General features: G+C 36.2%; 1 protein-coding gene across 1 annotated transcript in view; it reads left to right on the top strand.

The window, feature by feature from the left end:
* The window catches only part of LOC114152235 (corticotropin-releasing factor receptor 1-like), an 81,354-nt gene that overhangs the window by 51,943 nt on the left and 6,609 nt on the right, over positions 1-22,802 (top strand). The window contains exons 6-10 of the mRNA XM_028030059.1: positions 6,244-6,350; positions 14,145-14,265; positions 14,753-14,906; positions 16,619-16,679; positions 19,266-19,338. Coding sequence (XP_027885860.1) covers positions 6,244-6,350; positions 14,145-14,265; positions 14,753-14,906; positions 16,619-16,679; positions 19,266-19,338 — 516 coding nt within the window. The remainder of the gene's footprint in view (positions 1-6,243; positions 6,351-14,144; positions 14,266-14,752; positions 14,907-16,618; positions 16,680-19,265; positions 19,339-22,802) is intronic.

A 22,802-nucleotide genomic window follows, 5' to 3' on the forward strand; every position in this document is an offset into this window, starting at 1 on the left:
ACATCTTCTGCGGTTCAGAGGTCGGATGAAAAGGAGATTGTTCTCCAGTTCTCATCTGATTCAAGATATTCCTTTGGGAAAGTTGCTTTGTGGCAGTCATCCAAAGAGTATTGATGAAATGTTGATTAAATGGCGCTTTCCCAACACATGAATTGTGAGCGCTTTAGCCTCACAGCTACCTCTGTGACCATAAATCAATGATGAATTAACAGCTCCTGGTTGCAGGAGCAGGGCTGTGGAGGTGTGCAGGATGTGACTCTAATTCAAAGAGAAACCTCACCGTAGTAGTTTATGTTTTTTTCTGCAGATTCAGAGCTCTAAAACTAGCAACACTGGCAAAAATACAAGATTACTGCTCTTGGTTGATGTTCGGTCAGTCTTTTTCTCTTGAAGCTGTAAATAATCATAGAAATCACAGCTATCTACTAAACTTTGGCTGTGACTTTGAGGAGAAAAATTTGGGAACTAAAAAGCACCAGAATTAGCACTTTGCTGCATTTTCCTCGGCTCCTCTGATAGCTTGAATTCTTCGAGGCATGAACTACAGCAATGCAAGATAATATTCCTAATTATTCCCATCCTAACCTAATCATGTAGCAGATGGCAGCTCAGCTTTGTGCGATGTCGTGCAACATTTGTTTTCACCCAAAATATTAAGAGTAAACCTGATTACCTTTTTAAAAAATCAAAGCACCACAGTAACATACAACTGTGGAAACGTGGTTGTTTGTGAAAAACTTTTATTAGTAAACTCAATAAGAGAGGATTGCAAATTGTTCCTGTTTTCAGAAATGTCTTTGAATACTTAAGGGTTTTCTTGGCTGTGTTTGCTGATAGAAAGATTTTTTTGCAGCCATGAAGTCTGGATGCTGACGTGGCCACTTCACAACCTTCATGTAATTCTTCTTTGGTAGCTGCTTTGTTGGCTTAGCGGTGTACCTTAAGTAATACAAATTTAATTTAAAAATACTTTAGTTATCCCAAAGGGAAATTAATAGTTGTTTTAACTCACATTCACAGTGATCTTTAAAGAATCACTGTGAATGATTCACATTGATGCCGCACAGTAATGCTGTGCTGTGCGGTAGCAGTCAGTCTTGCAGCAAATCTGAGGCCTCTGACTGAAGACTGTTGCTGGTTGACAGTGTCCATTTTCCATGGAGCAGCAACAACTTTCCAAAAACATGTCCTTAATCAGTTGGTGGCAAGCACTGCTAATCCACCTCCTTTGCTTTTTCACTCCTCTTTAAATCTCTGGCCGTGTGGTTAGAAAGTCGGGCAGAGAGACAATGGAGATGGGGACATGATCAGTGGAAGAGATAGTATGAACTTCCTTCTTCCAATGACGGTGGGTTGAGTTGATGCATCATGGCCTGATTTATGACTAATACAATCAGAGCTCTTTCTCCAAAGCCATTAAAACATAATCTTCTTATCAACAAAATCAGTTTGTTTCGGAAGTACAACTGTAGTTGTTTGGGTACTGTGGGCTTTTTAAAAATAATTTATCTGTTTTGGTAAACGATGGGAATGCAAGTTATGATTTTTTTCCCCCCTACACATAGTATTTTTAGGCTTTATACAGAGCTGTGCAATAGTTGAGTCATAATCTTGCAAAATCAGTACGTAGTAATATAGGGTGTTTGTTATTTAAAGTACCAGACACGGAGATTCAGCATGACAGTAATATTTTTTGTTTGTTGGATTGACTTTCACTCCACTTGATGTAACAGAATTTGCTGGCGTAGTTGCGAAAGTTCAAATTTTGAGAGACTGCAGGTCAGTCATAATCAATATTGCCCAAGTAGCATTTAGCATTTACTGTAACTCCATTTTGTCCTGATCCGGTACTGTGCAGCAGTATTTGTGTGTGTGTAAAATGACAACGTTTGCCCTTTGTGGTCTGCAAGAACTGCACCACAATTAGATGTGTGCAGTGTGGTTTGAAAAGCCTAAATATTGAGCTATCAAACACATTTTTTTATTCGTCCTCTAAGACACAGGACTTCAGATTTCCTGTCAGGGGTTGTATGCGTTAGTGGAATCAGTATCTGCTGGTTTATTGACTGTAAGAAGCATATAAAATATCACCTCCTTTGATATTTTTATCCTCTCACTGCAGGCAAGTCCTTCGGTTGCAGCCATCAAACATCTGTTGAGATGTGGAAACGCTGTTCCAACTGAAACCTGTCAGTTAGGGCTTTTAAAAAAAAAAAAAAAAAACAGTTAGACTCTGATGTTCAATCGATCCAGACAGAAGATGGATATAGAGTGTCTGACCTTTGAAATTGTTTGTTTTTTCCTGCTTTTGTAGCCGTGAAATAAATCACCAGCTGCCAGCCTCAGAGTGACTGACACGAAGGGGAAGGAGCTTCTCCTTGAAGGTGTTTGAGTCAGCATTTTTAAATGGCTGAGTGTCAGGGGCATCTTAGATCTGAGCAAACAGCACCAAAGCCAGTCAGAGGACGACACGTCGGTGTTGACTTTGATCCCTCGTTTTATCAGTGAAGGAAGAAGTTGGTTCTGCGTGTGGCAGAAAATCTCACCTTTAATAGTGTTGTCAGTCGTTCCACATGAACAACTAATACCAACTCAACAATAAGCTGACTGCTGCAGCAATATGTACTAGAGGAAGCAAATATTCAAAGGTCCTTTTAGGCAGACAAAATGAGTGGATCAAACGCTTATTAGGAAGTTTGTTTGAGAAGTAGATAAAACCATTATTCCCTTTTTGGGGTGCTGCCTGCGGTTGTTTTCTCAGTGTCTTTGTGGTAGACAGAAAGTGTGTCAGGTTTAGTTTTGCTTCTTGTGGCCCACATACTTTGATTCCTGAGGCTGGTGGTGAGAGGGTCTTATATTATCCGCTTGTAGTCCCACTCCTCCTTTTCTCTCAATCCCATCCCTGGTCTCTGCATTTTAAAGCTCCCTGTGTTCTTGAGTTATGTCCTGAAGGGTTACTCAGCACAGCACAAGGCAGTGTCTGGTACCGGACTATTTAGTGCTTTTCAAGAAGACCACCCTTCCGAACTTCGGCTTTCACTCCATAAAACTGTCGGAGAAAGCTTAGTGCTTAACGAGGTGTTTCTTTACATACGTTTATTGGATATCTAGTGATTATAAGCTGAAAAGTTCTAGTTAAAAAGCAGCAGCTTGCTGAGGATAATTAGGTCAAACAAGTACAGAACTACATGCAGTCGAAAAGGATTTTCCCATTAGAGATTTCTACTGGTTTTGTTTATCGGCTCATGTAAATGTTTCAGACCCTCAAGAAAAAGAAAAAAAAATCACAATATCAATCAAAAATAAGCTGAGTAAATCCTAAATTGTTTTTCAGTAATGATTTAATTAATTACAGGATTAAACCTATCCAAATCAACCTGGTCTTATGTGAAAAGTAATTTCCTCAAACCAGATAAATGCTTGTGCTGCTATTGGTGGCAATAACCGGCATTTCGTTTTTTACATCATTGTGGTGGCATTGTTTTAATTTAGCCAAGGAGGGACAGGAGTGTTTAACATAATACCACAGTATCTAAATCACGGTCTGAAAAGTTTGAATCCAGACTTTGATTAGGCAACTTCTTTTGTTGCTTCTAGACGTATTTAGATGTACGCTTGCAGGTGTAATTTGGAAATAGTGAAACACTGCTTGCATCAGGAACTGAGGACGTTGTCACAATGACTAAACAGTGCAATTAAAAATATGTTTGATCCTGTTAATTGGTGTGGCATCGACTCCTCTAACTTTAAAAGGTTATTCAAGAAGCAGTAAAGCAATCACGAGGGATAGTGATAATTTAGTATACTCTGCCAAACAATTTGCATGGCCAATTTTGTCAAAAAAGTAAATAAAATAAAATCATTGGTTTGTAACTGTTTTAAAATCATTTCTGGGTCTTTGAATGTCACCACCTGGCGTTTAGATGCTACTGGGAAAAAAAAATCCTCCATGAGTCCCATTTGGAAGATCATCCATAAATGTTATTCGGTGTTCTGAAAATGCCAATTTGCATTGCACATTTGTAATCTGATGACATCGAAACATCTGCTTTTATGCAAAAGAAGGCAAACACTGAGAAACCTTGCTGCCCTACCATCCTCTCTGAATTTACCAGAGAGAGGCTCAAGCGTGTGCAGGGAATTTATATTTAAATGGATGAAATGATGTGGCTATGTATTGGACTTCTGTCTGTGGAAAATCAAACCAGTTCTTTGGTGGTTTTCCATTGAACCAGGCTGCAAACGGCCACTGAAGCTTAACAAGCACTGGAAATACAGCAGCCCTGGGTCAAACCGGAGGGATTACACATTTCTGAAAGCAAAAACTGATTATCACTCGGAACTGCGCATGTGACATGAGTTTTGGATTAAAATATATTTGAAATTAATTCAAAACTATCATTTGTTCATTCAGCTCTGAAAGGGTTTCTCTGCCTTTATCAGAAAACCAACCGTGTTCACAATGACTGTGATCTGTCTCTGACCCCGACAGTATTATAATCCAATGATACATTCAAGAAGAGCTTCATTTCCACATCTCTCCCTGTGCTGATTATCAAAGCCTTGAGCAGATATCAGGGATGATTTGGAGTCAGAAAGAAAAGAGCTGTTGACATTTTGCTCTGTGTCCGCAGGGTACTTATTAATAGTCGCAGATTTGAGCTGGGAAACCAAAACACAGTGAAACAGATGACTTGCTGATGGGGTAGGGATTAAACATGCCCGCATTTAATCTCAGGATACACACCAGCAGGTTACGTAAATTCTTTCACAGCACAGATTAATGCTGGTAGTGTTGGGCCAAATCCGATCACAATGGATATCTATGTCACGGACAGTAGTCTAAGACTCCATTTTACATGGAGATGTGAATTTATTTAGTGTGAACTCTTAGAAATTGGTCTCAGATGAAATTAGCAGAGGAGAAGCTGCAAGCCTTCTGATTTTAATTATGAATCTTGAAAATCTCATCTGAAATATTTTCTCTGTGGTGACTTTGAGGAGTCATGTATTGGTGATTGGGCCTGTCATCTGTTGTCTCTTACTAAAGTCTGTGTCTGAGGTAAGTGTCTGTTGCAGCGTTTTCTTCTCTCAGAACCAAAGAAGTGACAAATGAAAAATTCAGCTAAAAAAAAAGAAGCAGGTATGCAAAGATGCAGCAGCCCTAAGACTTAAAATAGTAAATTATATTTTAGTCGTAAACAGAAAGTACAACATCACGACAACTCAACTTATAGAAATCCCAACAAATCTAGCCAAAAAGCATGATAAAACTGTTAATACAACATATTAGAAAAGCTTGTGAAATAGAAATTGCAACAATTTTAAAAAGGATGCCAAATTGTAAAAATGTGTGTTGCACAATATTTTTCAGTGTAGCAGAGAAAATGCATCACTGTAGAAAACGGCGAAATAGAATTCAGCATTTTGAAAAACAATGTTTTTTTTAAGTTTCTCCTCATATATTTGTATTTTTCCTATTCACTTTTCTTTTTTTCCATTCTAAAATCTTTTTTCAGCTTTCTTTTATTTTTCCCTTTCACAATGTTTTTTTGAAATGTCTCATTTCTATGTATATAAAAATGCTGCTTTTAATAAAAAGAAAATCACACTATTCAAGACCATCAAAAACAACAAAAAGCCAAAATAAAAAGCTCACATTCAGAAAACACTTCACTATTATCACAGCTTGTTGTTAAATACTTCTTATGACTTAGCATTTTCGCTTTGTAAAATTTTTTAGTTAGTTTTGTCCCAGTTTGTGTTCTCTTATCATCACGCCCTTTTAAACAGGAATTGCAATAGAGAAATACTCAGCGAACTACATGAATTTATTGACTGTTGAAACTGATTCCTAAATCTGAAAATCATCATGTGGTGAGCTGCAATTTGACCAAAGACAGACAACAAACAGCAAAATTCATAAAACGAAGATGCAAAGAAACAAGACTGTAAGACGATGACAAAATAAATAGGGCTGCTTATGTCAGTAGGTATTCATTTTTGAGGCTTCATCTAGTAATAATGTCCGATTCTAATTAAAATGTTAGTACTGGCACTCCTGGTGTGCACTCATGTTCAAAATCTCCACTGGAGGCAGAACTTAAAAACTGAGAAATAGGGGTGACTTTTTTTGGTCCCTCACCCCCTTCCATCTATGAAAATGCAAATGCTGACAATCGTAAAAATCCACAAAAAAAAACAAAAAAAACCCTCATCTAATATTTCTCTATCATCCTGCAGAAAAAAGGCAAGATGCACTTCCAGATCGCTGTCATCATAAACTTCCTGGGTCATTGCATCTCCATGGTGGCTCTGCTCATTGCCTTCTTCCTCTTCTTGTGCTTGAGGTAAGTGTTGGTGCTGATAATCCTAAAGACAGTCTTGATGTGACAGAAGCACCAGGATCCTCCTCATCCTGGGAGGTTCAAAGACTCTTTCGTTCTTATTCAAAACCCATTTGGCCATGGGATGAAACCTTTACTATCTCAATCCAGCAGATGTAAAGGGGTTTAGACACCCGCAAAAACTAGGGCACACTTCCCAACAAATGGGAATAATAGACCCATCCAGAGAAAGGGTGAAAATCAAAACAGTCCTCTGGATGCCTGCTGGGATAAGGTGGGAAGGGATTCTTCTAACCGAAATAAGACGTGTGTTAACGAGAGAAAGGTCTTAGCACCCTCAATAGCTGGGGTGTTATCGATCCCTGAAAGAGCACTGGAGAGTGAGAAAAGCGTGAAAGGGCACAAAGAGGCATAATAAGTAGAAGCTCTGCAGGACCGCATTGATGCTTGCCGTGTTTTTGTTGACCAGAGAGGGAGGACAAGCGTCGGCCTGCTAAAAATGGCATTAAACCGGAGAAGTAGTTGGCATTTATTACTCACCCTCTTGACTTCGTAATGAAACCAAGAACAATTTAAGGGAAAGCTGTCACTTGGCGGTGTGATGGGGAGAAAGCTTTGACACTCGGGCGCATTGCTGTGGAACGAGAGGAGAGAAAAAGGAGCAGCGCGTAGAGCGGGGTGCACATTTCATTTTAAATGGCAGGTAGAGCATTTTCAGCCAGCATTGTGACATTTCTCTGTGTGGAATCCAACTGTAAATGACCAGTTTTATGGCGATCTTTCAGCGGTATGCTGTATGTGCCTCAAGAAACACACCGCTCTCCTGGATAACAATGCGGCGCATTATGATGAGGCTTCAAAAAAATGTTCGATGTTCCTGGGAAGCCAATTTTGGTCAGATGGATTCAGGTGAAAATGATCTGCATTTATATTGCATTTTTTTACAATTCTCCCCTCTCATCTGAACATGACTCAGCCAAATTATGGCAAGCAATTTAGGATTTAATGTTTTCATTTCTGAAAGTACAAAAAGGTTTGACATTAATTTCAATAAACGGCTAATTTCAGGAGGAGAACAACCAGTTCTCTGTCCTGAGGGTTGTTCAACCCAGTCTAAATGATTTAAAGGGAACACATACCTACTGTTAATGAGAATGTACAATTGAAATAGATGATTGCATACACTGAAAACATTTTTCTGCCACTCTTTGACATTAAATTTGACATTAAATCAGCGTAGGACCTTCTTATCAAGCCCAATTAATATAACCAAAAATAATTCCTCACATGCCAGAATGATGTGAAATACTGTTTATTGCTGTTTTGACATTTGGATGTTCAAACAAAGGATTAAGAAAATCACAAAGTCCAGGCTGAATTTTGTGTATTCTGATTTTATTTGCAAAAGCTCATCATATATCACATTCTTGACTCAACACTGGGAAAAATATGCCAAAAATGTATCTCAATTTTTATGTCTTTCTTATGTTTGTGTCTTTATTTTTTGTTGACAAATTTATCCTGCAAAGTGAATATTTTAAAAGTGCATTACTTGAATGGTACCACATGTTTCATTAATTCTAGTTTTAACTATACAGTATGTAGCAGATGCTTGTATTTGTGTTCCTGTGTATATTATTTTAAATTTGCCAGGTTTGTTCACTGAACTTTACCTTTCAGATCGTTTATGTTTGGTTTTGACTAATTAATCTCATGCTGTTTTTTGCCATAGGTTCTGAGACAATTTGCGTTAAGATCTTGAAAACAGCAACAGGCCTTGTACTGATACAGCAGTTATCATAACCTCTAAATTTTTAATATTCAAATGTTTGTTTCTGCCAGTTTGTTGCGTTAAAGTTCTCATGTTGCCTTCATTGAAGGTGAGTTCCTACAGCTTGAAACTTAATGTGTTATTAAACATAATTAAGCAGCCCTCGCCTAAACCTGACCTAATAGTGAAGGAGAATTGATCCAATTCAAACCAAGGTGGGTAAAATCTAATCAAACAACTTCTGAAGCCTTTTGTTCACCAACCCACATTTAGTCCGGGTAAGTTCTCTTCGACAGCTGATCGACCCAAGAAACATAAATTAAAAGAAGTAAGAGCTTTGAGATAAGATCCTTCAGAGGTTTCAAGGAACATGAACGACATTCCTTATCTCTGGCAGCTGGGAACCAATTTGTTTTGAAAAACTTTAAACTCTATCATTGGATGGCAAAGAACAGCCTGCAGAATCCTTTTTATTATTGGGGGTAAAGATCTGAGAGTCTCAGAAAATTACTACTGGCAGCTGTTTCCTTCAAGCCAGAGCTCAGGATTTCATTTCGCTGGCCTGTGCTGAGCTCCTTGTGGATATTTCCACTTATTGTGTGTTTGGATTATTAAGGAGGGATTTGCTTATCTTTCATTACCTGCTATGTGATTCGTTTGCTGATAGCCCATCCTATCCGGTTCTTTACGAATGAAGTTCTGTACTAACCTTATCCAGCTTAGTGCTGTTTCCTACAAACCTTTTTTTGCCGGGCCTTTGAAAATTTTGAAAATTGCTTTAAAAAAAAACTGCTAAAAAAAACAAAAAAAAACTACCCTCTGGCCATTTTTAGAGCACAGTAAGAACATTTCACATCCTCAACCTTGAAAGTATAATTAAAAGTGACTCTAGAAGGGATTTAATTAACACTTACAAGCATTTGTGCTTTCGAGCTGACAAGATAATCCTACCAAACTATTCACTCTAACTGAATGGAAAATGTTAAGCACCTTTGTGTGACCTGGAGGTGAAGAGATGTTAACTATTCTGATTAAAATCACATGGCGTGATCTGCACCTTTGCAGACAATTATGTACTTAAAGGCGATGATGTAGATTTAACATTAATAATAGCTTTACTTAGTGTTCATCAAACATTGATCCCACAAAGAATGTGTTGTGCACTCAAAGTTTGTTTTACCATTTAAAACTTTGCTTTTTACCAATTAATACTACCAAAATGAAAGTATTTTGTTGAAATTATTTACAAACTTCAAAATGTTTTCACTGAATTACAAGCAAGCTATATACATTTGTAACACTCCTTGTGAGGTAAAGGCTGGAAATTGGAGATTCCAAGGTTTTATATCAAAATGTTCTAGATGATGTAAAGTGCCTCTCTAGCAACACAACAGTGAGCTACTCTGAGAACTCACTTGAATTTGAGTGATATCTACTGAACTGTGTGTCGTTTCACTATATACATGTCAGTGGTTTAAGTATACTTCCTCTCTCATCTAAAATTAATGGCATTCTGCTTGTTGTTGGACTTCAGCTTTACTGACATGCTTTTATAGTCACTGTGCTCTGCATCTTCCACATGTGTTTTGTTTGTCACAAAGAAGGATTTCTAAGAGACAAAATGTGTTTTATTACTTTGTATTAAATATTCAGAATGAACAAAGGTCTAGCTGTTAGTAGCCCAGCCACTGAAATGTTGTGTTTACCAACACTTAGCTATGAATTGTTGCCCACCCACTCATCACAAAGTGACAAAAGAGCAATTAGGTTGTATGTAATTAGATTTGAATTTGCGTTTCGCATAAAACCACATAAAAAGACATTTCGTCATAAATTTGCTGCAAAAAAAGTACTTTTTGTAAAATAACCCAATATAGTCTAGGCTCTTAACAGCAGTGTAGATTCCCTGCCAGTTAAGTAGTTAACAATATTTTTTTTACCTTTTGTAAAGGTGCTGGTATCTTTAAAAAAAAAACCCTCTCAACAGCCTACCAGCTTATGATTTAGCAAAACGTTCTGTTAAATAGCAAATAAATTGAATAATTGATTTGTCAACCCTTCTTAGCTAATTTTTTAAGGTAGTACTGATAAAATAAATTGCTTACTGCAAGAAGGATGCTGCTTTATATGCTTATTAACTCCAAAACAGAAGGAAATAATTTTGTGAAGACGCTAGTTGAAGCTGGTATAATGGTGTAATTTTTATTTATATGCAGTGTGTATAAACCATCGTCCATCTGGTTTTAATTGTGTACACACACACACACGCACGCTGATGTGTGTGTGTATATATATATATATATATATATATATATATATATAATGTTCATCAGAAAATGCACCAGATTCATCTCCTACAAAATAATAATTTTTGTTATTGTTTTGATGTCTTAAACCTTGTTTTTTTATTATTATTATTAAACCGGAGTTTACAACATGTTATCACTTGTTATTTACAGTGAATCTTCAAGCTAACATTAGTGGATCTTCACTCTGGAGACCTTCACTGAGGACTGAGAGGGATGTATGCTCTCTGTGTAAAAGCTTACTATGCAATACCACGGGTTTATTGCAAATAAGCCCATGCAGGACTTTCTGATCATCAGGAACTCGTCTGTTTGCAGTGCCCGTCTTTGGTGATTAGGCTAGACAGCAGAAAAATCAATACTGTCTTCCAGTTAGCGAAAGGTTGTGCACAGATTACTTATAAGAGACGGTAGAAGTGACTTTAATTATCTCAATTCTCTGTGTGGCTGCAATAGATGTCTTAGTATTTGAACATCCTCTGAATGAATTTCAACCTTTCATTTAATCACTAGTTTGAGCAAATATATTTCTAATTTCCTAAAAATATTGTTTGAATTATTTTGGATTTGGTTTATCAATCAATCAATCAATCAAATTTTATTTGTATAGCACATTTCAGCAGCAAGACATTTCAAAGTGCTTTACATCATTACAAACACAGAATCACAATGCAACATAGAATCAATCATTAAGTCAAGTTACATCAATAAATTTGTAATTGATTACATTTCAAATACAATTCTAAACAGGTGGGTTTTCAGTTGAGATTTAAAAGAAGTCAGTGTTTCAGCTGTTTTACAGTTTTCTGGAAATTTGTTCCAAATTTGTGGTGCATAGATGCTGAAAGCTGTTTATAACAATGATTTGTCCCTTTTGCTGCTTCAGTGTAATAATGTTTGAAATAGAGGCGATAATAGATGTTATTGAACAACAGCGTTGAGATCAAGGTCAGTTGCAGCTGCAGTTGGCATTTTTTGCCAACACAGAAAAAGTCATGAAAAAAAACAGGAGAAAAAGCATTAGATACAAAGTAAAGGGTCTTGCATTTCATAAGTGTGAAGGGGTTCAGTGAAATATAACCACTTAAATCTACTTGTAGTAAAGAATACTCTTGAATAAATAAAACTCCGGGCCCGTCCATACAACTTAAGAAGTCGGATGATACCTTTCACAGCTGCATCATTAAATGTCAGCTTATCCTTTTCACTGCAGCTTAAAAAAACATTAATTGCTTCTATAAATGGGAACGCAAGAGTGCTCTGAAAATGATCTCATCTGAAGACTTTTAAAATCTGCTGGGCACATTTCCTTCTGTGTACTATTTACAGTGCTGACACTGCACATAAATCATCCATGATCAAATGACCTAAATATTTCCCTTTTTTCACTATATTTGAGATGCACTTTGTGAAATGATGAAAAATTCAGCTTCTACAGATCTCCTTCAGTTGTGTAAATAATAAAAAAACATTTCATGCAGGATTAAGCCCCAGTCAACATGTTAATGCAGTTGTCAGGTTGGGTGGGTACAAAGTAAGTATGGACTCCAAATGTGCTTTGCGTTTTGGACTGATGGAATACAACCCATTTGGGCTCACCCAAAAAGAGTCTGATCTGGGTCTGGAACGGATAATGAGTAAACAATTTTAATATTTAAAAAGTAACTGATCACTTTTTACAAGGAATTACAAGTGTTCCTTGTAACAATTATGTCCTGCAGCTAATAAAACACCAAATTTCAGTGTCTCTGATAAACAAACTAAATAAGAATTTCTAATGCAGAAATGTTGGCCTACGTTTCTATGCACTATACCGTATGGGAACTCGGTTCCTTGTCAGGGCTCCTTTTTCATAAATTAGAAGAAAGAACAGAAATGAATACCTGACAAGTATAAAAGACGCAAAAAAATCTACATGAGGAGGCTTTTGATGTAGATTTTTTTTGTGCCTTTTATGTGGTCTTTTTAATAATTTTGTTGACACAACTCTTTCACCATAAACTAAAAAGAAGTTGTGTTTGGAGGATGTTTTTCTCCTAACTGAATCACAGGATTTTTTTTCAGTCACTAGTAAAGTATTTTTCTAAAAGTACATATGAAACCTTTAAGTCTAAAAAGTAAAAATGTCTAAAGTGTGTCATAACTTACAATACACTGAACAAGGTACTGTGTAGTGAGTGAATGAGCGATCTAAGATGCAGTGCGTATAACTTTGTCAGAGGCTCAACACGTGTTTAACGGCAGATTAATTCAAAGGACATTATTTATTACTATTACATTTCACAAACCTTTCTACAGATCAGGTGTGCTGAAATCCAGTCTTAAAGAGATACCAACCTGTAGTTTATAGATGCATCCTTTTTCCAACACACCTGAATCAAATGAATAGCTCGTTACCAGGTCTGCAGAGCAGGAATTCAGCCATTTGATGAAGATATGTTGGAGAGGGAGTGCATCTAAAAGTTTCGGGATAGTAGCTTTCTAGAACTGGACTTGGGATGTTTCATATCTTGCACTATATTCACTGCAAGGATTTAAATGTGTATATCCAACACAAGACTCTCAATAGGCCTTCAAGTTACTCCAAGGATATTGATCTGCAGGATATCATCAACCGAAAGAAAACAGCTGCTATTTAGAAATGATTTAGCCTCCAATTTAATACATAATATGTCTAATTACTTTAATATAGAGATGGTAAGTGCAATTTTGCACTACAGAAAGTGGTGTGACTGCTGCTTAATAAGATCAACTCAAACAATTAATGCACAATACAGTGTATCATTAAGATTTGTATGCAGAAGGATTCAGCTTTTCCCTGTAATTAACACCCAGCAGGCCCCACTGGCACATAGGCACAGGAAGTGAGGTCATGCATCATAATTAATACGACCTTTTGAATAAAAAGCCCTCATAGTTTTGGCACAGCAGCCTCGCTAATCCTTAGAGCAGAACCAGAGAGAAATAAGCCACCTAATTGTCAAACAACACAATTAATGGAGCCATAAATGTGTTTTATTTTTAGCCTCCTAAACGTTCATGTTACTAAATTGGCTTTGGAGCACTTTTCGTGGGAGTTCTGAGGAAACTATTTTCTTGCTTGCTTAATAGAAGCGATAGTCCAACTAACTGGAAAATTACTGGCCATGCTCACCGACACAGTCAGCACAAAGCCTGTGCAAGTGACACCTATTAAAAATGTATGCGTGCTAAAAAATAAATCATGTTGCCCACTCTCAGCCTAAGAGAGAGCGGCCTTGACTGGCTGATAATGCTGTCAGCTGGTGACGACAAATGAGGCTGTCACTACAATGTCTGAGGTTGGCTTGTTCTGTCCATTCAGCTGTGTGTTTCTATTTCTGAGCGCTCGCTTGGAGGCACTTAGGCAGATTCCTTAATTGTATCCCAGGGTCGGTTTATTTACATCATTAAAGAAACATGGCACGTTAGGCACATGACACAACAATGAAGACAACAGGATTTAAATGTTGCTTCACATTTCAGAATGCTGTCAGGAGCACTGGGAAATAAAAATTCTCCTCAAAATTTCAATTACTTATATAAATCCACCAGATTTTATTTACTTGGTTAGTGATCCAGTTGGTGAAGTCTGGCTTTAGCAGGTTAAATTCTGCTTTGCATATGGTCCTGACTCTGCTTGTCTTCAAACAGAAGTCTGCTGTTAAACATGAAATTGTTAATGTCTGTATTCTTCTTCAGGAGTATCCGATGTCTGAGAAACATCATCCACTGGAACCTAATCACCGCCTTCATCTTGAGAAACGCCACCTGGTTCATCGTCCAGCTGACCATGAGCCCAGAGGTGCACGAAAGTAACGTGGTGAGTGGAGGTTAACTTAAACATTACGTTGCTTACTGTTCTCGTTTCTATGTTTTATTTAACCTTTCACCTTGACGACAAAGAAAAATTATGGGATTTTTTTTAAGAAGAATCTAAACTTTAAAAATCAATGAACAAAACAGAAAAGATGCCCAAAGTCTAACCTCCTGTCTGAAAGTTTGGTGCAGATAGAATGCTGTCTTAAGTAAATGAGCTTTACTGTGACCAAAAAGTCACCTAATTTAAAAAAAAAAAGTCCACTCTGGTTCATTTGGAACTGGCTGAAACAACAGACCAACCCACATTTTCAGACTGGAGGTTTTTGCTTACATCTCAATAGCTAAATAAATGAATATGAACAAGAAAACCTACAGTACAGTATGTCTTGAATTACAATATATTGCTAAAAAAGTTAAATAAAGTCCTCTCCCAACTTATTTCCTTGTTACATTGTTTTTTGTTTTTTTTATCATTATTATTTCCTCAGCTTTGGTGTCGACTTGTCACTGCCTCATTCAACTATTTCCACTCCACCAACTTTTTTTGGATGTTTGGAGAAGGCTGCTACCTTCACACTGCGATCGTCCTCACATACTCCACTGACAAGCTCCGCAAGTGGATGTTCATCTGCATCGGCTGGTGTATGTACATCTTCATGTGTAAAATGGTCAATCAAATCTAGTTTTTTTGAAAACTTTAAGAATTGTCAACAGGTATTTTGAGAAATACATTAAAAAATGTTCTTACAGGAAATTAAACAGAAGAGGTTGTGACAACCAACAATATAATATCTAATTGCACAATTAACAAAATGCTATTACCTTATTTGCTTAAAAACCTTATTGCATTATTTAGTTATTTAATTATTGGTTTTTTCTACATTCAAAATGGCCAAGATGATTACATTATCAGTAGATGTTACATTCCTGGCAATTGCTATATTATTGTTGTGGAAATTCGTTCAGATTGATCCAAAAGAACTGCAAACATGTCTTAATAGAAACTAATGTCTAAGTACCAATATGCTAAATGTTAACATTCTGACAATTGCTAGCACAACCGTAAAAATGCAAACTTGTTCGGTGCACAATATATCTGTCGGGACTTTGTAGTAAATTTGTTGACAAACTGCAACAAGAGAGCTGAAACCAGTGCTGTTTGCGATCGAGATATGGAAACCCAGAATAAGTAAAGAGGTTCTGGAGGTTAACAAAATATATATTTTGTCAATTGGGATCAATGGTAAATAAACCTCTTGATTCAGGGTTAGAGCAGAAGGACAGCAACGTTTGAGAACTGGAGGTGGACAATCATGGCGTAGATAAAAAAAAAAAAAGTATTACTCTTTTTCATAGAAAAAGAATAGTTATTAGAATAAAATTATTCATCCAGTTATTCATGACTTCAAACTCATTCATCGAACATAAAAGCTTTTTTTTTTCTTCAGTTTTTTTATTGGGAGAAATTGTGCATCTTGTCAAAAGTTTTAGATGCTCCAGTTTTTATCCAACCACTCTGTGTTCATTTAATCTCAAAAGACGTAACTGAGGGTTAGATGAAATTTTGCCAACAATAGGAGAGTTAAATGGATGGAGACACTGGGATTTTGTGTGGCAGCTGGGAAATGTATCGTGAAGAATTCACAAGCTCCCCATTTCAAACTGTCAAACCAGCGTCTATACTGCTAAGATTAGGTGCATTGTGTGTTGGCTGAATTACATTTGCTGCAGGAAATTTCTGCGTGATGAGATGATGGAAGTGCATTCCAGAACTGCTGTGAAAACAATAAATAAAATGTACTTCTTTCCTTGAGTATCTTTCTGGCTTCCAGAGCCCTTGTTTTGTCACAAAAATTATGTTAATTTGCTTAGGAGGAGCTTTCTGGCTAAATCCTCTTGAGGTTTAGCATTTCACTGCTGAGGTAAGTGACTAATGAGGCAGAAAGTTTCTTGAGATTAGGAAACTTGAGACTCGAATGTGACGTGAAGGCTTGCACGGCCATTTGATGCCTCTGGTAGCATCATTTAGATGTTGGTAATTACTGTTTGTCTGCCTTATTAAACTTCTATAAGTCTGTAAATCATCACATCACTCTGGATTATCGTCTGCTCCTTATTCATACACGTAGAAACAGTTGGATGACAAGTCTTGGCATGCATCTATGCATAACAGCATAGAAACAGCGATTCCTTTTGACAGAGCTTGGCAGGCGTTGATGCTCTGCCTATAAAAAAAAGGAAAAAAACAGGACGAATTTCATATTTCAATAGAAATTTCATAGAATGTAGTGTGACTTGATGAGCAGAGAAGGAACAATCTGTCACTGTGTCTCTGCTGTTTCTTCACCCCTCAGGTATACCTTTCCCTATAATTGTGGCGTGGGCCATCGGGAAGCTGTACTACGACAACGAGAAGTAAGTTGTTGACTCTAAGACTGCTTTTGACATTCGAGACTGAACTACTCCGGTAATAAAAGGAAAAGGGCAACGCCAAACCAAATTACATTAACAAAATGAATGTGTATTAATTATCTGTTGTAATTAAATTAGCATTGTAGAACTGGCTGTATTATTTATCAGCGCAGACACTATTTTCAATTTGATTCGGAGCACTTGTTCTCTTTTTCCGCGTATTGCTATAGTAAGAATTGCCTCTGTTTCCCAGCAGTGAGTCACTGAATTATTAGCAAGTCCACTGATTTCTTTTTTTACTGTTGGCAAACCTGTTAAAAAAAAAAAAAAAACCGGCAGATTCAGAGCCTTGTAGATCATATTTCTCTGAAGCCATTAGGTTGTGAAGGACACGTTCCTTCATTACCATGAAGTTATACACTACAGTTGATTATGATTCACTCCCACAGGGACCATCCTGCTGCCAGAAAAACTCACTGGAGCACCAAATGTATTAGAATCAACTTTAATGGCCATGTGTGTTGACATATACTAGAGAGTTGGTTTGTTTGCCCATTAGCTGCCGAGAACGAGTCTACAGGGGAATGCAAATACAGACACAAAGCTAAGAAAAAAGAATTGTAAAGCTGGATTATTAGGTTATTTTTGGCTTCACATATTGACATTAATCAATCTAGCATAAAAAAAAAAAAACTGTGAACCAAATTTGGGAATACATACCACATTCACTTAACAACAATCCTGAAATAAACTCATTATTCCCTGCATCAACATATTTCTCATAGTGAAAAATCTATTAAATTATAACATTTAGAAAATTACACTTTTAATTAGTCATAATAATAGTTTCTTCTAAATTACTGGTGCTACCATTATTGTGTGCCAAGTGACAAACCCTATAAAATTCATTTCCACTTAATTGTTTTTTGTAATTGATCAGAATATCTCGGATTATTTAAAATGCAATCAATGGTTTCTTGTTTCCCTGGACTATAAATACGTCATGAAACAGAGGCTTCATATCTGTTCAGCATGGTACTTTCTGCTTCAGTCTGTTCAATTTTACTGCACATTTATGACCAGTCATACACAATGTCACACACATTCAAGTCAAATCAAGTTTATTTGTACAGCACAGTCACCAATTATCAAATAAGAATTAAATATATTCATTAACATAGCTCATCACTGCTTCACCCTTCACTCGTGTATTTGAACAAGCAATCTTGACCATAAAGTGTTGAAGTTATACAAAAACCAAATTTACACAATAGTCAAGGGGACAACTTAATTTTATCTTATCATTGTTGGTACTAATCTTACTTTTCATACTTCCACTTGCTAAATTTCAGTGCCTCACCTTTAAGGTTTGGTCCATCCATGATGATTTTGGCTTTGAAAAAGGTAATTAATAAAATATATTACCAAGAACCTGTCCCCAGTGACTCTGCAATAATAATTGTTAAATGCATTATTTTTTGTTTCATCCACGTTTTGATCTTGTATTTTTCAATGGCTGGGGCTGCATTTTAAAAAAAATAAGGAAAAAGAAAATATCCTTTAATGCACCTGGTCTTTCCGGTAAGTTGTGTTATATTGTAGAATAAATTCATTACAATAATGAACATCAGTCAGTCTCATATTCGCATAAAACCACACACAATTAAACTGATTTCACATTAACTGAAGGCATGGATTTTCTCCCTCTTGAATGATCTCCACTAGGAATAAAATAGACAAATAAATTTAGATATTTTTATTAGTGCTGTGTATTGGAATGAAAGCTTAAATGTGTTCTTAAAAACCTAATGCATAGTTCTACTATTTAACAAAAGCTAACAGGACAAACAGAAAAATATCAATATAATAAAACCAAAAACAAACAACTTTACTACAGTTTCATGGTGAATTTCCTAAAACAATCTTGGTTTTTAACAGAACACAGTGAACTAAATAGCATTTGACAGTAACTCCAACCTTAAGCTAAAAGCCTTTGAAGCCCAAGGTCTTGAGCTCTTACACTCTGAAGATTGGGGGGCACCATCTGCATGGATGGGAGACCTTTTCCAAGCGCTATTTATTGGATGTTTCCACCACTTCTCTCTGCCCTTCTTTCCATCACGATTCTAATAAATAAAGGTCACAAGTGCAAAAAATTTTTTACCAAAAAAAAAGAAAGGAAGAAAGAAATCTCACATTAGACATGCATTTTACTAGACCATTGTTTGATTTTGGCAGCAATCTTTGATTTGAGGAAAAAATATATATATTATATAAAAAATATTTCTATATATTATATAAAAATATATATATATTGTATATATTTTTTTCAATTCAAAACATATATTTTGAATTCGTCCTTGTTTATGTTTGTGATGAAACTGGAAAATACCTCTGCACTTTTGAATCACTGCACTATTTTCTTATGCATTATCCAAAGCAAATATTTATTTATAACAATTTGTTTTTACTTAAATACCAGTGAGAATAAATAGGTAAATAATATGAATAAATGCTAAACATGGAGTAATAAAATGTCTCCTCTTTAGTCATGTCTAAACTTGACAGAATGTTTTATTGGTTTTCCAGGTGCTGGTTTGGGAAGCGACCCGGTGTGTACACTGACTACATCTACCAAGGTCCCATGATCCTTGTGCTGGTGGTAAGATCCCGTTCTGTCCTTCAGTAGTAGATTGAGCCTGTCTAGTGCAACCTGCTGATATAATTAGTCTTCATTATGTCTCTGAACTGCCTGGCAGCCAAGAGTACCTGGAAACTACAACACATTCTTCATGTTAAGGTTGATAGATGTGAGCGTGAATCACATTTTTCCCCCAAGCTTAACTTTTAAATCTCTGATATTTGACAACGTCTGGGATTCATTTTAGACTCTGGGATGGAAAAACAACAATGAAGTCAAAATGCATGTTCGCTTTTGTAGGATATATCTTTAACAGTGGTTGATTTCCAAACCCAGAGGGGAGGATTTTGATTGCTTTATGTCATGACCTCTTCAGGTATGAACCATTGTGAAGACTTATTATCATTTTAAATGCTAATCTCACTCACTAGCTCACAGTTTGGTTTTCAATTGTGGCTTAAAGGAATGTTGACATCTCTTAAATTAGACATAAACCTTCATGTTTTTTATTGTGTAGTTTCTTGCCAACTTGTAACTCATCATCATATGAAAGATTTTATAAATCGACCTTGGATTTAGTTTGGCTCTATGTTAAAGTTTTAGTCATATTTAGTCTTTTCCTGCACTAATGTCATCCTGACTCAGCTGCCAATATGCTGTCCTCAGCTCAATTGTGCAATGCAGTGCATACACTTCTATGTTATTGTGTATAAATACATATTTAAGGACATATTATTCTCATCTTTAGCATGGCTTTATTGTTTTGGAACTTCTGAACATTTATTTAAGTTGTACTTCTTTCAAACAAATGCAATTACTTAAAAACAACACTGCACGCTGCAGAGAAGCCAGATGCTCTGGGACAATTCTGCCTTGAAATTTGACCTGTCTTCTTTTCAGAATTGGTGGAGTTCATTTGAATTGATTCATTTCCTGGAGCAGACCCAGGTTTTAAGCCGTTCATGCATGTTCAGCATCGCTGAGGTCAGTGTGTTGAGAAAACCTGGCCTGCTTAATGCTGGCCTGCTTCGATGTATGGAAAACCAGTTTACACATGTGGTTTGGATCATCTTCCTGTTACATCACCACACTGTGTCCAAGTTTCAAATCTGTTGGGTGGCTAATTTAAGGTGAATTCACTGTAGTTTTCCATTTTAATTATTCCATCGACAATTCAGCAGGACCACTACCACACAGCATGACGTGTGGCAGAGAAGAACTCTTTAACTTTGCAAATTTATAAAAGTATAAAGATGTTTCACACAGAGAAAAACATTGAAAAATATTTTAATACGCCACAGTTTTAACATTTAATTTCTTTTGGTCCAGCATATTGAACTGAGTTGTTCCTACAGAAAAAACAATACAGCCACATGTTTCCACATGTTGAAGCATTGCGTGTGACTAATAACAACTTTGCCAAGGATGTTTTTACATGACATCTCAGATGTAACCATGAGCAGATGGATGTGAGGACATAAAAAGGGAAAGTTGGAAATAAGTCAAGCTGCCCAGCAACGAGATAAATAACAGATCAATAGATTGGACTGGATCAGTTTTTCCAGCATGTTTTGATAGTAAAATCTTAATGGAATTCTACTTGGGTCAAAATTATTGGTTTACACATAATATGTAGCCCAGGTTTAAATAATTGCATGGTCTTAGCAGTGTGTGTATACTCAGGGATCAACTATTCCATAGATTATAAGACAGCCACTGCATATTTTTATCTGGGTGTTGGAATGTCTAAGAGGAATCGGCTGGTGGTCTGAAGTGCTCACATAATGGACTACATCAAACTAGCAAAAAAAAAAAAAGAAAAGAAAATGGAGAGGCAGCCAGTGGAAAGAAACCAGAACAGCAGTCATGGTAAAAAGAAAGTGCACTCTTCTTCAGTTGTACGTTTTTACATGTTGGCCTAGTCTTTTCCTAGTTTGATTTTTTTTTTTTTTTTACTTGGATTTTTTTACTTGGATGTAGAAACATCTAGAATATTGTCATTAACATACAACAATCTGTTAAAAAGAACATACCAGAAGCTTTTAAAAGAATTTTTTTCTCTTTTTGCTTTTTTTTCCCTCTACAAACCTGATTCAGTAAGAAAGAAGCAGGGCAAAAGTGGCATCAGTGGTTTAAATGCCAAAAACACTACCAACCAAAAGTAACACAAAGGTCAGATTCATATTTTGTCAAGAGCATCTTGATGATGCTCAAGACTTTTGGAAAAAAATATTCTGTGGACTGACAAGACTGACAAAACTATATTTATTTATAGTTTTCCAGACCATAGTGGAACACACAAAAACACGCAAAAATTACAAATGGTTTTTTTGACTATTATAACCATTAATCAATCTCCCATACAGTTCAATCTTATACGTTATTTAATGATGTTACCATTATGAAATAACCTGCAATTAAGTATTGGCAAAGCTAACTGTAAGATGGCAGAGGGTTATTGCCAGCAACTGCCAAAAGTAACTAAAAACGTTACTGTTAATGTAACTTAGTTTCTTTAGAAATCAAGTAATCAGTAATCTAACTAAGTTACGTTTTCCAGGAGTAATCAATGAGTAATTTAAGGAGTAATCAGTAATCTGATTAAAGTTACTTTTTCAAAGTAACTATGCCACTTGGATTATGCATCAAGTACTGTAAACTAGCAAGTCCAAGTCTTGCACGACTCAAAGAATTAAAAGCAAAGTTTTGCCATGGACTAGTCGGACTCTAGATTAAAATTTTATTGAGATTCTATATGACTTCAAACATATTCTTTGCTTATGTTTAACATTTTTCACTTGATGAACCATAAGGTGTGTTTGCATCATTTTTTAGAGAAAAGGCTTTCTCTTTAAACAACTTTAAACAAGTCATCTTGTGTGCTTTCTCTCATTGTCTTTCCATGAACATTAACATTTAGCATGCTAAATGTGGTCTGGAGAGTCTTAAAATGGAGCTCTGGGATATTTTGACATTTTTTTAATCATTGCACCATTTGACCTTGGGTAAGTTTGTCTGGACATTCTTTCCTGGGAAGGTTAGGAGCTTAAATGTTTTCCACCTGCAAATAATCTTTGGTCCTGTCAAATTACTCTAAATTGTTTGAAAAATACTTCATAATTTTTTCCAGATTGATTGTAGCAATAACTGCTTCTCTAAGATTGTTGTCGATGTTTCTCCTGCGTGGTATTATGCTCAGCATCAGACCAGAAGCACATGGCTTCTACTTTTTGGTTTTGTTTGATGAATAATGACATCAAGGAATTTTTTGTAGACATAAAGTTAGGTTGAAAAAGATTTAGAACCTTGTTAAGAACAAAACATTATTGTAATGTTTTGGTTTGTAGGAACTAATAATTAAATTAGACTTGGCTTAAAAAAATACAGTAGTAAATGGTGCAAGCGCTTCCTTTAGGGGTTTCAACATCTGTCCACGTGGCCTCCCACAGAAACTACTCTCTGTGCCAAAACTCATCTGACTGAGA

This window comes from Xiphophorus couchianus, chromosome 10 (genome assembly GCF_001444195.1).
Source record: "Xiphophorus couchianus chromosome 10, X_couchianus-1.0, whole genome shotgun sequence".
Classification (NCBI taxonomy): Eukaryota; Metazoa; Chordata; class Actinopteri; order Cyprinodontiformes; family Poeciliidae; genus Xiphophorus; species Xiphophorus couchianus.